Source organism: Andrographis paniculata, unplaced genomic scaffold (assembly GCF_009805555.1).
Source record: "Andrographis paniculata isolate CXL003 unplaced genomic scaffold, ASM980555v1 Contig55END, whole genome shotgun sequence".
In the NCBI taxonomy this organism is placed as follows: Eukaryota; Viridiplantae; Streptophyta; class Magnoliopsida; order Lamiales; family Acanthaceae; genus Andrographis; species Andrographis paniculata.
The window spans coordinates 958,447-975,390 of record NW_026137590.1 but is presented as its reverse complement, the minus strand read 5'-3'; the positions used below and the strand labels follow the sequence as shown (position 1 = coordinate 975,390).

The following is a 16,944-nucleotide window of genomic DNA, read 5'->3' as shown; positions in this document are numbered from 1 at the left end:
GGAAATTTTTTCCTAATTTTTAATAATCCGATTTTGTATAATGGTATATTTATAATTTAGGTAAAAATCAAGATATTTTGATATTAATGGATAATTTTTTTTTTAAATAACAAATTGATACTTTGAAATTGAACAAACAAAAATAATAAAAATATTATTTTAAATTTTTCATTTTTAAAAAATTCACATCAAATAATTATATTTTTATAAATTTATTTTATATTCAAAACATCGCCTCAACCAACTATTCGATTTGGTTCAAACTTTTTGCAAACAAAAATATTTTTGATTAATCAGAAATTACAGTTCAAATACAATTCATGATTTTGATTATTTGTTGAATTTGATTCGAATACCAAATATATTGCAAATATACAAACGGCATCCACCCCTAATACATAGTTAGCATTTCATTCAACAAATGCACGTGATTTGGCGACTTGGCATTCTCGCTCGTGCGTGTTGATACAGCAAACAGTGGCGAAGATGCGCAGGCGCTCCATCCATATGGTCTCTTTCATTATACTACCTCCGGCCAAAAGAATGGTATCATTACTTTTTTTGTATATAAATTTTTAAATATTAATAATTATATTAATACGTAATACAAATTAATAAAAAAATAACAAAAATATCTCTATTAAACTTTTACTGGACCACCAAAATCAGAACGAGCTTGCGACCACAGGAGTGTTTTTTTTTTTTTTAATGAAACGTAAGTAGTATATTTATTGTGCCATCTAAAGATATATATATATACATATATCTTTGTCATCAACAATATAACTCATTAACAACTTCACTCAACTCATTTACCGACATAAACAAGTCGAGTTCGAGCTCGACTCGCAATTAGCTCAATTAAGCTTGCTAATGATAATATATTTATAAATTAATATAATAGAGTATATAATTTTTTTTATATCAAAATTTATATTTATTAATAAAAAATAAATATTTTACTATAATAAATTATAAATAAAATTAAATATATTTAATTTATATAGTAATAAACGTATATAATACATAAAATTCAAGTCAATCGAGCTCAAGCCATTGTTTTAAATCAAACTCTTAACGAGTCAAGCCGAACATATATCGTTCACAAATTCGAACATATATCGTTCACAAATTCGAGTTGAGTTCAAACAACTGATACTCAAACTAGCTCGACTTGTATAACAAGACTGGTTAATACATTTCCTTAGTCAATAGAGACACATGTGAGCCTTCATAAGCAAATGGTATGTGTTTTTTTAGTTTAGTACAATTTATTTATTTACTATAAAAATCATTGCGATAATTTTCTATAAAAATATATTTGTTTTTCACAAATTACCATATCGAAATCAATAATCAAGCCAAAAACCAAAACTAAACGGCAAAACAACACACCAAAACATTTAAAGGTTAGCTTCTTTAGCACAAACAATGGCTTTAGAAATTACAAGCAACGATTTAAATCGAACGTCCATTTTTGGACTATTCCTAACAACAATATCTATCTCTTTCGACGTAAAATTCCTTAGAAAAAGGCCTAAACAACATTAAGGAACACATTCTATCGCCACATATCCGAATAAATAAATAGTCATAACTATCGTTATAAGAACGAAAGGGGCATACGGCAACAAATATATTTAAAAGATTCGAAATAAATACGGGAGCAATTAGTACATTAGTAGTAAGTACCTTGTTATGCAAAAGGTTTCATATCAGATCTAAGGCAATCCATTCTTCACAATTTGATTAGGGTCTTGGCCTCCCCATTTGCGCATTCGCTCGGTCGTCTGCTCCACCTGAGGTGTAATGATAGAATCGATCTTAGATCAATCTACGGCATTCGAAGAATAATAATGTAATGTTGTAATGTTTTGAATTAAAATAGATAGAGCGAATTGTGGACCTCTTTATTCCAGTTGGTTCGGTAGAGTACAATGAATAGCAGCAATGTCTGCAATGCAACTCCGGCGATCATGCCGCTCCATATTCCCTGAAGAAATTGAAATACGGTCAATTTAAATACTCACTCTTTATTAAGTCAAAGTACTTTTTTTACTATTTTTGTCCGTCTCATTTCAAATTTTTTTTTTTATTTTAGTAAAAATAATCATACACTAGTACCAAAATATCTTTTAACTTACAAACATCTACAATTACTTTATACATCCAGACAAAAATGTCAAAACTTTTTACATACTTCCATTAACCAATAAAATATTATTGTTTTTTACTCTACTGTAAAACTCCAAAGACCCATTTGGAATGGAACTGAGAGAATATATTATTACTTTCGTTTTTGGATTGTTTCAAAAAAAAAATTCTAGTCAAAATAATATATATCCCTTTTTGTAATTTTTTTTTTAAAACTCTAAAATGGCCAAAAAAAAAACAATTATTATCCACTTTTATTGCAAAAACGAGTATGTACCTTGACTCCAAAATTGGCGACATAGCCAAGAATGTAGCCTAACGGCAGACCGAAGATATAATAGCTGCCCAAGTTTATGTACGCCACAATTCCTTGCCAACCGCCTCCAATGGCAACACCTGCATGGGGGGCGAATTTAAATGAATAGGTTGAAGATGATGAGTAAGAACAGGGGATGTAGTGAGTCGAATGCAGACCTGATATTACTGGCTGGATGCTGTTGAGAAGCATTGTGATTCCGAGAAGTGCTGAAAGGTTATATACGGCGCGTTGCATGGTTTCACTATCCGTAAATATGATGGCAAAGTAATTCCTAGTGGCGAGGATGACGATCATGCAGAGGATCCCGATTAATAAGGATTGGAAAATGGTGACGTAAACAGAGTATTTAGCAGCTCTCGGACGTCCCAGGCCTAGTTCATTCGATACCCGAACACTGAAGAAGAAAGAAATGCAGCACGATCAGAAGGCTTGGTAAAAGCCAAAAAAATTTCGACATGTTTCGCAATTAATATTCTAAAAGATACAAAGATATATATATTCACACAAAATATATGATACATATACTCTATCTACTAAAAAAATCAATTCAACATAAAACATTATATGATAGCTAACATAAAGAAAAAAAAAAAAACACTTCAAACTACACATACAAAACACACTTTAACGGGAAAGTGTGTAAGATAACTTTGACAATTTTTTTTTTTACTTTATATATAAATTAATTGTATGTATAGTGATGCGTTTGTAATTTACGTAAAAATTAGAGTATTTTGGTATTCCACTAAAGTAAAAAGCAAATAATTTCGAGTGAACAACAAAAATAGTAAAAAGAAGTATTTCAATTGGGACGGCGGCTTTGTTCTTTCAACAAAACTTTTCAACACATTTTCTCAAAGAAATTAATATATTATACACTCTCTTTATTTTTATATTACTTACACAATTTCTTGTACCTCAGGTAAAAAATATCAAAATACAAAACAAACACTTACCTTATAGCAGCATTGACTCCTATGAATAACATTGTTTCGATTCCGTCGATGTTCATACTGAAAATCAGGAAATGAAAAAAAGAAAAAGGATCATCTTCTGTAAAAGCATGTGAATTCGAAACAACAGGTGAATAAAACATTAGAGAAGCTCACCAAATGGCTAAGGCACCAACGGCAGTCACTGCATCCTTAAGATTGCCGGCGAGAACAATAATACTCATCAAGTACCAAATTTCCAGACACAACATAACAGCAGATTCAAGAGACAGCCTCACAAAGGCCCATATATCGTGAAACGCCGACCAAGAGAGCCCTTTCCAACCATCCTTACACCAATAAATCACATAAATCAATTGCGCGAGCGCATTAATCCAGTTTGTCACATCATAGGCGAAACATGCGCCAACCGCGCCCCACTTAAAGACATCAATGAAAAGCCAACACCAAAAAACTTGTGCAAGCAGATTAAAGATTGCTATCCAAGCAAGAACAGTGACTTTGCTCTGGGCTTGGAGGAATTTTTGTGTCGGAAAAGTGACAGAAAGGGCGAACAGCTGAGGAATAGTTAGAAGCGTAAAATATCCAGAAAGATTTGCAATGTCATCGGGTTGTCCAAGCAGCTTAAGTAGCGGGGTAGCAAATATGTATATCGGCAAAAGGAGAACGCAAGTGCAGAACAGAACAATGAACGATCGCTGCATGTAAACGCCTAACATGTGAACTTGTCCGGCGCCAAATGCTTGGCCGCAGAGTGTTTCGAGGGCGCTTCCCATTCCAAGCTACAAAACAATGCAGAACTCATATCAGATTGTCACATTTGTGTGTTCAGTTGTCAAACTTTCTACAATTTCCACTATTCATTAAATTTTTTTTCCCAAAAACAGCAAATCAAATACTTATTTTTTATTTTTTATATTATACTAAAAAATCATTTTACATTTAAAACTTCATATCAATACTATTTATATCACGTCATAACACTATTCCAATTCAAAATTTTTACTATTTAAATCCTAAATCAAAATCCACTCTCAAACAAACACACCCTAAAAGAATCATCTTGGAACAAGATATAGGCTTAAATTGCCCCTATATGACAATAACAGGAGTCTGAATTACTGATAGCATTCAATTAAGGAACAACTAGGGGTGAGCATTCGGTTGATACCGAACTTTGAGTTTTGATCGATTTTCGCTTTGTAAAAATCAAAACAAAAACCGAACCAAAATCTGCAAAACCAAATCAAATCGAACCAAACTAATTCGGTTCAGTTTAAAACCAAACAAACCGATTTTTTTGGAATATTTATGATGATGCTCGAACTCATTCGTTCAATTCATTTTTCATCACCAACGAAGATTCATCCATCCCCAACTACATGTTTCAAGCAACTTACAAATGAATTATAAATATATAAAGATCAAAATTATAATAGACATAAAATGTAAAATTTATTTTATTTAAATTCAATTTTTTTTTATTTAAAAATTGAAAACTATAACCGATCCGAAACTCAAATTTATAAATTTGATTTTAGACCGAAGCCAACCATTTAATGGAACATACCAAACCGATCTGTCTGAACCAACAAAAAAAATCTGATTTTTCTCGATTTGGACCGACCAATGCTCACACTAGGAACAACCACATTAATGGCTATGGCATTAATTAATTAGCTTGAATTAACTTGATTGAATGCTTAATAGTATAAGATTACCAGCCCTTCGTGCTATCAATTATTTTGGCTGAAAGCTTAAAAATCGGGAAAAGTTCAAATGAGGAATTTTAGGAATTACTGCTTCAAGGAATCAAACTCATATGCAATATTGTGATTAGTAATAAGATCAAACAAATTCTACTTATAGATCATATCTCCTAATTTTAAGCTGTAATAGTAGAGAGGATGGGCAGAGAGTGGGGCAGAGTGGGCAGAGAGGATGATGCTGAGGATTCTCTGTAGAGATCCTAAGAAAGAGAAAAAAAGTAAACACACTCCATGTGAAGCCAAAAATGCCATTTCAGTTTCTACAGAAAAGTGCCTCGAATTTTGTGGCGGTCAGTCAACAATCACCCAAATCTTCATTGTTCTAGCCGCCGGGCGTTGCAAATCGATCGAAACAGCCACCGCCACGGCGGCGCCGCCCGACGCGTTTATGCAATTTCACGACGGAAAATTGTGTGGACAACCAAAACAAAAACTCAAATTACTCGAAAACTACGGATTCAAAGCATATTTCACAAGCTAAAACTAGCGGACAACACCAGAGCAAATTCAACTCATAAAGGTTTACAAAGAGCTCGGAATTTAAGATCTAAGCCAAATCAATATTAAACAAACCAAATTAGCTAAAATAGGGAGGTTATTAAGTCGAAACTAACCATGAATCCGAAAGCAAAAGTTCCAACAACGGAGATAGCGATTGAGAACGCCGAAAGCTCGACATCACCGAGATGTCCAACAAATATCGTAGCCACAGAGTTCGTAGCGTACTGACAAATGATCTGAATCGCTATTGGACCTCCAATCCTCCATAGTTTCACCGTTTCCACGCAGAAAATCCTCCACCACGCACTCAATCCTCTCGCCGGAAGGTAGTCTCCGTCCTCTCCCAGCAGCTGAAGTTCGCTGGATCTCCGTTCCAGCAGCGGCGACTCCATCTCCGAAAATCTCGGATAAAAATTAGAGCAATTTCACCGGACCTGCAACGCCTACCCTTCAGTGAAGGAGGACTATATAGCTGGCAGAAGCATCCAAAAAAGGCGGAAAAATGTAAAACGACTTTACGCTGACTTTCGTAATCATAAAAACACGTTTTCAGAATTATAACTAAAAACGTTTTCATCCAAATCAATGCCTGAGGGTCATTTTGTATTTACCGGATCGCCGTAGAAAACCGTTAGAATATAACTATTATACTACTTACCTTTCGCAAAAAAGGTAATATTTATTTTTTACATGCATATTTTTAAATATTAGTATTATATTAGTTTATAATAAAAAAAATAAAAAGTAATAGCATTTGTTGTGTAATATATTAAAAGTTATAAAAATATTAATTATGTTAGATAGATAGTAAATTACTAAATTAAAAAATAATTTTTTTTTACTAAAAAAAATAAAAAATAATATCCTTCTCATAAAACGGAGAAAGTATGTTAAAAGTTAAGTATAATTCATCCGTAATTAATAAGTAATAATAATAATAAGCAAATGCACTATAAAACAAAAACAAAAACAAAAAAAAAACTCGAAAAAGACTCGGTGATAAAGCATTAATCACTACTTTGTGTTATTTGATAAGTTTTATTACAAATTTTTACTATTCATATTTGTTCTTTCTTTAAAAATATCAAATCAATTAATTACCTCTTTTATATTATATTACAAATTTATTTTACATTCAAAATATTAGATCAATATATTTTTATATCACATTAAATAACTATAAAATTTCAACTTTCTATTATTTAAAAATTAAAAGTTAAAAACTCAACCCCACCGACAAGTACACCTAGGGTGTGTTTGTTTGGAGATTCTCCTCAAAATACACTATTCATCCTATTTTTTCTTCTAAAAATATCAAATTAAACATCTAATTTTTATTTTTTATATTATACTAAAAATTAATTTTACATTCAAAACATTACATCAACACCTATTTATATCATATCGTACTACTATTCAAATTTAAAATTTTTACTATTTAAATCCAATTCAAAATCCAAAAACCCAAACAAACACATCATAGTCGTAATGCAACGTTAATTATTGAATACTTATTATTTAAAAATTATTGATTTTAAGTTAACGAGATAATAATCTTGTGGATAGATAGCGGTGCATGCAAATCTGACACGTCATCATTATGCATGGCTGGAATAAAACCACGTGTCTTTTAGGAAAAAAGATTAAGATAATACAAAGGCTTTACTTTGACTTATTGCATTTAATCGATTGGATTTTATTTGAATTTCAAATTTAATTCCGATGATATTTTAATTTAATTTTTATTAAGAATCGTACTAGTTAACAATATAATTCTTATTTGAAAATAAAAAAATAATAATAAGAAATTGAAATTTGTTTGAATTGGACTAAATTGATTGAAATGTAATTTTAGATTCAAATTTTTGTTTAAATATTATTTTTATTTAATATTTTACGAAAAAAATAATATACTTAATCGGTGAATAGTGATAAATTCGATTTGAAATAACAACTAAACACTTGTAAAGGATTCTTTTGGAGGATTTTGCAAAATTTAATATATTCTATTCTTTAAACAAAAAATAACATTCAATATATTTTTTATATTAAGGGCATCATTTTTCACACTTTCATATAAAAAAAAAAATTATCTCAAACTAATACATTAAACAAACACACCTTTAGTATATCTTTAATTATTATTTTAAAAAATATATCAAAATAAATACATATTTTTTATATTATATTAGTAAAATATAATTTTAGATTCAAAATATAACATTAATACTTATTTATATCACATCAAATAATTATTTTATTCATTCAGTCCCAGTGAAAAGCTAAGTATAGCTTTGCTCTCTCACCACCATTTTTCATTGCTATTCTTAAAAATAATAATAAAAAAATACAACATTTTATTAAAAAAAAAAAAATCAAAAAGTCAAAACACTCATTATAAAAATTCAAAAAATAAAATATTTAACCTAATATAATATTTTTTATATTTTTAACACAATTACGCATACCAAAAAAAAATTAAGGCTATATGAATGTAGCCATAAATATGCTTGTTTTTTTATACTAAATTAAATATATATTATTAGTTCATAAAAATATGTAAAATAATTTTGATATTTTTGCTTTTAAAATTACAAAGAAAATGAATAATTTTTCAAAAAGTTAATAAATAAAATATTTAGAGTGTGTGTGTTTTGTGAAACAGTTTTAAAAAATATACTCCCCTCGTTCCCATATTTTTGCTTTTTGCACGGAGTTATAAAAATATTAGTAGTATATTAGGATAAAGTATAAATAAAGGTAAAAAGACTAAATTAACCTTATTAATATTGTATGATATAAAAGTAACGACATTTATGTAATATATTGTAAATTGGAAGGGTATTTATAATGTTAGGTATATAGTACAATTACTAAAAAAAAAATAGATACTTTATTATAGAACGAACCAAAATAAAAAAATGAATAGATTGTTAATGCACGGAGGGAGAGAATAGTATTTTTGATATGAACTATAAAATATTTAGCAAATAATATAAAAAATAATAAGTTACACCCTAGTTGCAAAAACCCATCCAAACGACCCTCAACCAATAACATAGGCGACGGAGAAGGGTGGGTGTACAGTAGTGGCACGTGCCCGGTGGGTGTAAAAATCCTGGTAGAAGGGTGGGTGCACGTGCCCGGTGGTTTTCGTTAGATAAGCCGCCACGCGGACACCACGTGATTATGATGTAATAATTAAAATTATTTTGTATAGTAAAAGATGGTCTGGTCTTGGATTCATGACATTATGGGTTTAAACCTCCAACACTTTCAATTTTTATCTAACACACATAGTTTGATGTGATTTATTTTATCGAATTTAATTTGCAGAGATTTTTCGATATTTAGTTGATAGATATTTTTACTAAAAAAATAAAAAATATTTGACTTTAACAAACTAAAATAACAAATAAAAAATTTACTCTCCAAAAGAAAAAGTATAATTTTCACTAAAATACACTATTATTATTATTTTTTAATAAAATATAATACTCTTTATATCCACTACAAAGGGCCATTTGGAATTTGCAGTAAATTATAAGAAATAATAGTATTTTATTGGTTAGTGAAAGTATGTAATGGTATATTTGTAATTTAATTAAAACTTAAGAGTATTTTAATAGTTGTATATGATTATTTTTACTAAAATAGAAAAAAGAGTTGAGAGAGGAAGGGAGTATAAAATCACTATTTAACTACAAAATATAAAATCTAAAGAGTATGTTTAGTTCTAATTGAAATAAAAATCACTATTATTCAATTGGTACAATTTATAATAAAAAATATTTCATCTGTCCAAAAATAAATTTTTTATTTTTGTCATTTTAGTATATTCAAATGAATTTTTTTTTAAATTTTTTTTTCAATAAAAATAATTATCAATTAAATACAATACTTATTTTTTTTACTTTTTACATCACTTTCCAAGGATAAAATAGATATTATACTATTTTATTACACTACACATCTATTAAAATACTAATTTTATGCAAAAGTCAAATAAAAAATTTATTTGTGATATTTATTCTTATAAAATATTAAATAATAATAATAAAAAGTTTAAATCAAAAGGTAAATGAAAACTTTAATTTCAAACTAAAATCCGACAAACAATATTGTTATCACTATTTTGATTTTATTTCTAGCACAGTATTTAAAAAAAAATAAAAAATATTCTAACATATAAATTTATACGAAAAAAAAAATGCATATATTAAAACGGGACAAAAGAATTATAATATCATATATTCTCTTTTCTTATAAAAAAGTTATTTATATATAATATTATTTTTTATATTAACATACCATTTTTCAGCTTTTTAAATCACTGAATAAACATATATTAATTGTCTATTTTCAATAAATGAAAGGCCACTAAAAGATTCGAAATTTAAGTGAGTTTATTAAGACAGATTTTAAGTCAATAATACCGAAGTTGAAGTAGCTTTCCAATATATATACATTTTGTACGAAATTTATTATTTTGCTTAAGGTTGTTTTCGATGTTATAGTTACGTTTTATACTCCTATAATTTATAAAAGCTGTCACATAAAAATTTTTCGTCATTCAAATTTATTCTCAATGTTTTTTCATATTTGTTATCCAAATTTATTCATATTTTTTTTAGTAAAAAAATATTCTCTCCGTTCACTCATAAAATATACAATTACTTTTGGCGCGGTGTTTAAGAAATAATAGTATTTTAATTATAGTGAGTAGTTAAAAGTAGTGTAATGACATTTTTGCCCTTGTTTTTTGGTGTACAAGTAATAATGTGATGTAAAATAAGGCTATTTGCGAAAAAAATATGTATATTTTCTAGTTGGACGGAGAGAATACCACTTTTTTTTTACCAAAAAGAATAAAAAATTTTATTTTTATATATATTTTTAAAACCCGTGTGCTCGAGAGTGGGAGTACTGTTATTTTATATTAAACTTATTTGAAAATAATAATAGACACGACTCACGTGTACTTGCACAACTCAGTCACTATATGCAATGGACATGTTGTAACGTTGAATGCGATGGAACTATTTATTAATGCGTACAATAATCTAATTTCAAAATTTTAATAATAATAATAATAATAAATTAAGTCATTCAAATATATTGAAATACTTAGGACCATTCAGATAGAGTTTGTGCTATTGCTTAAAGATTTTAGATTCAATTTTACTATTCGTATAAAGTTTTGTTTTTAGAAAATATTATATAATTTATTTTTTAATATTTTATTAAAAATTAATTTTATATTTAAAATATCACTTTATATTTATATCAAATAAATATTTATTTATATTTAAAATATTATAATTTCAAAATTCAAAGTTTGATGTCATAAAAATTAATAGCATGGTTTTAAATTCAACATATACTATTGTTTTTTTTAATAAAATATTAAGTTAAAATATTATTTAAATCAAAATTCAAATATTAAATACAAACTTAAATTAAAACCAAACAAATTCTAGGTTTTTTAAATTTGAAATTTTTAAAAATAATAAAAAAAATTAGTATGTGATATGATATTTTACATAATATATATATTTAATGTAATTTATTTTGAAAAAAAAAATAAATATTAATAAATAATACTAAAACTTAAAAAAAAATATGTATGTAATCAAAATCTTATTTATTAAACTATGATATATCTACTTTTTAATTTAACGATCTAAAAAAAAATAATAAATCGTATAAAAAACAAATCATAGCTTAAAAGTAAAAGGAAAAATTTTGATTTTGTTCTTTTAGTATTTTTAAATTCAAATTAATATGATACATCAAATACAATTTTTATTAAAAATATATTATTTTTTTTTTATAAAATATTAAATTAAAATATTATTTAAATAAAAAGATCAATTAACTTATCCATTTCAAATCAATAATTCAGCAGTAATGGGCCAATCAGGAGTCTGATTATATCATAGGAAGCTGTTTAGGTTAATTAAAATTGTCAGTGTTACCTGCAAATGCAATGCCTTTAATGCCTCCTCCCCACTTTCTCATTCTTTCCGTCGTCTGCTGCACCTGAAAACAAATTTTCCATTCTCATATATATGTATATATATATATATATACACATCATTTTTTAAAAATATTATTAAACAATACAATATATATTTATATATAATATATTTTTTATTTAATTATAAATATTTAATAATTCAACACAAAATATAATTTATTGTATTAACAACATGCTTCATGTAATATCTTTTGAGTGTTAATAGAGCTCCGTTTACATACTATTTATGCTATTTTTTATTTTTTTTAAAATATCACATTAAATATTTATTTTATTTTACACAATATCAAAGAAAAAATACGATGGATATATAGTGTCATACAAAAGAAAATTAATTATTACATCAAATACTTATTTTTTATTATATAATATCACATTAAATTATCAATTTTTATTTTTATTTTTATTTTATCAATTTCCAAATTCTCAAAAACTTCAAAAACTGTGTCTAAATACATATCCGGGACATTTTGAATAGTTTATATAGAGAAGATCATATAGATAATTAAAATAATAATGAAGTTCATCTAGGGAACTAAAGAACACACATTTTCCTAGCTTTTGTTCCAAACTTCTTTTTAAACTATCAAATCTAACCATTACTTTCAACTTAAAACAAATTAAAATTAAATCTAAAACAACAGAAAATACCAAAAAAAAACATTTAAAAAAAAGATAATAATAATAATAATAATAATAATAATAAAATACAATAATAATAATAATAATAATAATAATAATAATAATAATAATAATAATAATAATAATAATAAAATACAATTGAGATCTTACTTACCTCTTTCTCCCAATTGGTTCTATAAAGCACAACCAAGAGCAGCAAGGTCTGCATGGCTGTTCCAAATATCATTCCTCCCCAAAGTCCCTACAATCAATCAATCAAAACAACCATTGCTAATTACTATATATATATATATATATATATATATTATGGTCTGTAAATGATGATCCAAGTAGACTTGCTGACCTAATTTTCAGGTTACTAGATTTGGCCAGAAGTTAGTTTATTCAGAGGATACTCAAAGAGTATACTTGAGTTTGATTGACTTTGTAATAATTAATGATATTTATTAATTTTTTTTAAAAAAAATAATTTTTTAAATAAGATGATCATTTAACATAATTTAATATAATATCAATTCTTAAGCCCTAAAGAGAGTTCTCATATTAAAAATTATCATAGAGTAAACACGCAAAAAAAAAAAAAAAAAACTTATTTCAATTTGGGGTATCACAATCAGAGCCCGGACATCTAGTGTTCGAGTCTTACTTGCTCCATTCATCATCGTCCACGTATAAGATTCTTATGTTGCATAAATCCATCTTGCATGTAAAGAGGACGAAATGATTGACTATATAATAATTAATAATATATATTCCTTACTCTTAGCTTTTTAATGAAATGATCGTTTAACATAATTTGTGCAAGATCTTACATACCGCCACGCCGAGATTAGCGATGTAACCGAGAACGTAGCCAAGAGGGAGGCCAAGTATGTAGTAGCAAGCCAGGTTGATGTAAGCCACAAGGGACTGCCATCCACCTCCCACTGCAACACCTGCAAGGAAAGATAGACATATTTGCATTGCATTTAATTAACCTGGATGGATAAGATATATTCCCTTCAGCCATCTAAAAGTATGCTTATTTGATCAGACACGAATTTTTAAAATAATATGTAAAAATATAAATTTTTTCTTTTCGAGGTAAAGAAAAAGAAAGAAAAAAGTGATATTTTTACTAAAAAATAAATAAAAATTAATTTAGATAACAACAAAAAGGAAAAGTAGGAATAAATTTGAATAGCAAAAAGAATAATTAATTAATAGGTAGGTAGGTACCGGATACGACGGGCTGGACGCTGTTGAGAAGCATGGTGAGTCCGAGGAGGGGGGAGAGGCGAGCCACTGCTTGTTGCATGACTTTGCTGTTGGTGAAGATTATGCTGAAGTGGTTCCTAGCGAGGAGGATGATGATCATACAGATGAGCCCGATGAGGAGCGACTGGAACACCGTGGCGTAGATGGAATACTTGGTCGCTCTTGGATGTCCTGATCCCAGCTCGTTCGAGACTCGGACACTGACTTTTTTTGTAAAATTAGGTAATAAAAACATCAAAATACATTAAAACACCCCTTCATTTTTCATTCAGAAAACTTAAATTTAAAATAACCAAAATTGTTTATAACTACCATGTAATTTTAAAACTCAGCCTAAATCCTCCTTATACTTTAAAAATTGCATGAAACCTCTTTTGACATTTTTTGTGTAATGAAAAGATGATTTTCTATCTATATTTTTGCATGGCGGGGGGTTTCATGCACCATTTTTTAAAGTACAAAGGGGCGACGCCATGCAATCTTTAAAGTATACGAAGGATTTAGCGCTGAACTTCGAAACTGAATGATAGTTATAGGCAATTTCACCTTTAAAATAGCAGAATCAAATATTTACCTTATGGCAGCATTGATTCCAATGAAAATCATGGATTCCCAGCCATTGACATTCATGCTGCAAAATGAAGGTATCATCATATATATGAGCTATACATACATACATATATATATATATATGTAAACTGGACTCACCAAATAGAAAGTGAACCAACTGCAGTGACAGCATTATTAAGATGGCCAGTGAGAACAATAATGCTCATCATATACCAAACTTCCAAACACAGCATAACAGCAGATGCAAGAGACAGCTTCACAAAAGACCACATTTCCTTAAATGCAAACCAAGACAACCCTTTCCATCCATCCTTGCACCATCCCACAACATAGCAAAGTTGTGCAACTGCCGTGCCCCAACTTGTCAGATCGAAAGCCACGGCTGCCCCGGATGCACCCCAACCGAGCACATCAACAAAGAGCCAGCAGAGAACTACGTGGAAAACTAGCGCAAGCAGCGATATCCACGCAAGGGCAGAGACTTTGCTCTGAGCTTGTAAGAATTTTTGGGTGGGGAATGTAATAGAAAGTGAGAATAGTTGGGGTACTACTAGCAGAGTGTATGCTCCTGCAGGTTTGGCAATGGCAGCATCTTGGCCGAGGAGCTTCAGAACTGGTTCGGCGAATATGTAGAGAGGTAAAAGAAGGATGCAAGTGGAGAATAGGATTATGATGGAGCGCTGCATGTAGATGCCGAGCAGGTGAACTTGTCCCGCGCCAAATGCCTGCCCACATAATGTCTCCAGGGCACTCCCCATGCCGAGCTGCGAAAAAGTGTATCAGATATATATATGTATATACGCGCCAAAAACATCTTGTTTAAGGAATTTAAGGCATCCTCTGTTATTTGTTAAGCTAAAATCAGTGCATTTTTGGTTCCTTATATTTTCTGACTACCCTCTGGCATGTTTAGTGATCCTTCTGCATAAACTGTTGCATTGCCTCCAAATTAAAACTGCCTAATCTCTTTAACTAAATTCACAATATTACTACATACAGTATATCATATTGTTACTATAATACAATACATGAATTAACAGCACATGATATAGTCTCATACAACATATGCAACGGTTGATTTTAACGCATGATATACTCCTATATAACACACGTTATAAGTATAAACAACAACACATATTTTTTATTTCATACAGCACACACAACATGTGTTGCTTGAATATATATATATATATATATATGTTGTTTGTATATTTGATTTGTGTTGATCAACACCGTAACCCCTCCATACCAATATTTATTTGCGGAAATATTTCTTATTCAATTCACTATGTTATTTTTATCAATCATTTTGCCATACATCGTCTCTTCCAAATTGATTCATCTGACATTCATCTATTATATTTACTATACATCGTCTCTTCCAAACGCACTATATTAGGTAGGAATGCCTCATGTTTAAACTTGCTCTAGAACTCTGATAATAGCTGTAGAATATCTATATATAATTGGAGTCCTACACACACATTTATATTTATATATATATATATTTAAAATGTTGACAAGTATTCCATAACAAGCTACAAAATCATAATGCAGTATCTTTCATCATCTGCAGTTCTTAACTAATTCATTAGAAGGGATGGTAGCTTAAGTGGTTGAGCTTCCCCTTCACACATCCTAGAATTTTTTATTTTTTATTTTTTTCAAAAAAAAAAAAAAAAAAAACTCATTGGCATGGATACATGGACCACTCATCATGAGGAAAATACATACTCGACCTATTTTATATTGCTAAACCCTTTGTTAGTATTGAATGGGTAGCAGTTACACTAGTGTCTTTATGTTGTCATGTACTATTACTTTAAGATTGGAGTTTTTATCTCTATTATATATATATATTGAAAGTTTTAACTTAATTATATGATCCATTAGTTCAGGAAAGTCAGCAAACAGTAGTATCTCCAAATAATATTTAGCTCTGGAGATGATGACACTATGATCTCTCAAATGGTTAAATGCATAATGATTGTTTCTACAACAAGTATTAGTTCAACACCCATAATTGTTAGCTGTATGTATTAGTATCAAATTTACAGATTGTGATCTTGATTTCTGAAAAATGCCATATTAGAACTTACTTTCCTTTTTTTTCTAATTGGAAAGTTCCACATATTAAGCAAACAGGGGAACCCTAAGTAAAGGAATTTTCAGTTTTCTCAAAATTTCCACAATGAAACAGAGAATAACAAGTTCTAATCATTTTCAGCAATAACAATTACCTGTATGATCGCAAGGACGAAACCTAATCAATGAAATTGATTCGATGAAACAATTCATCACAACTGATGTTACTTTACCATTTCAAAACTTTAAAAATATGCACACAAAGCCAAATTAACGATAATACTGACCATGAATCCGAACGAGAATGTTCCGATGACCGAAAGTGCAATAGATAAGGCCGAGAGCTCGACGTCGCCGAGATGTCCGACGAACATTGTGGTGACAGAGTTAGTACCGAACTGACACAGAATCTGGAACGCAATTGGACCTCCAATTCGCCACAGCCGCACCGTTTCTATGCAGAAAACTCTCCACCACGCTTTCATCCCCCTCACCGGTAAATAGTCTCCGTCGTCGTCGTCGATCAAGTCGCCGAAGCCCCGCCGCTCAAGTAGCGGCGTCGCCTCCATGGTGAAATGGCCGGAAACCGAACCAAACCACGACGAAGTGAGTAGCGTATTGACTAACTGAATCTTCAAATATTACTCTTCTCAA

The 16,944-nt window shown here is 29.3% G+C and overlaps 2 protein-coding genes across 5 annotated transcripts; both read right to left on the bottom strand.

The window, feature by feature from the left end:
• Positions 1-264: 264 nt before the first annotated feature.
• Positions 265-6,088, bottom strand: LOC127256116 (protein DETOXIFICATION 35-like). 2 transcript variants are annotated; one of them, XM_051281955.1, is made up of 8 exons: positions 5,810-6,088; positions 3,583-4,208; positions 3,430-3,486; positions 2,629-2,867; positions 2,432-2,550; positions 1,907-1,993; positions 1,693-1,799; positions 265-525 (listed from the first exon to the last, which is right to left on the bottom strand). In XM_051281955.1, exons 1-7 carry the CDS (start codon positions 6,086-6,088, stop codon positions 1,722-1,724), a joined length of 1,485 nt encoding a protein of 494 aa, XP_051137912.1. In that variant the 3' UTR covers positions 265-525; positions 1,693-1,721. The 2 variants fall into 2 exon arrangements, with proteins under 2 accessions (XP_051137912.1, XP_051137911.1); XM_051281954.1 differs by lacking the exon at positions 265-525 and having other exon boundaries at positions 872-1,799.
• On the bottom strand, positions 6,057-16,944 carry LOC127256115 (protein DETOXIFICATION 35). 3 transcript variants are annotated; one of them, XM_051281953.1, is made up of 8 exons: positions 16,578-16,944; positions 14,344-14,969; positions 14,210-14,266; positions 13,597-13,835; positions 13,195-13,313; positions 12,533-12,619; positions 11,675-11,738; positions 6,057-6,168 (listed from the first exon to the last, which is right to left on the bottom strand). In XM_051281953.1, the coding sequence occupies exons 1-8, from the start codon at positions 16,857-16,859 to the stop codon at positions 6,161-6,163; spliced, it is 1,482 nt and encodes a 493-aa protein (XP_051137910.1). In that variant the 5' UTR covers positions 16,860-16,944; the 3' UTR covers positions 6,057-6,160. The 3 variants fall into 3 exon arrangements, 2 of the variants coding, with proteins under 2 accessions (XP_051137910.1, XP_051137909.1); XR_007839762.1 differs by lacking the exon at positions 6,057-6,168 and adding an exon at positions 13,025-13,077 and having other exon boundaries at positions 11,676-11,738; XM_051281952.1 differs by lacking the exon at positions 6,057-6,168 and having other exon boundaries at positions 11,575-11,738.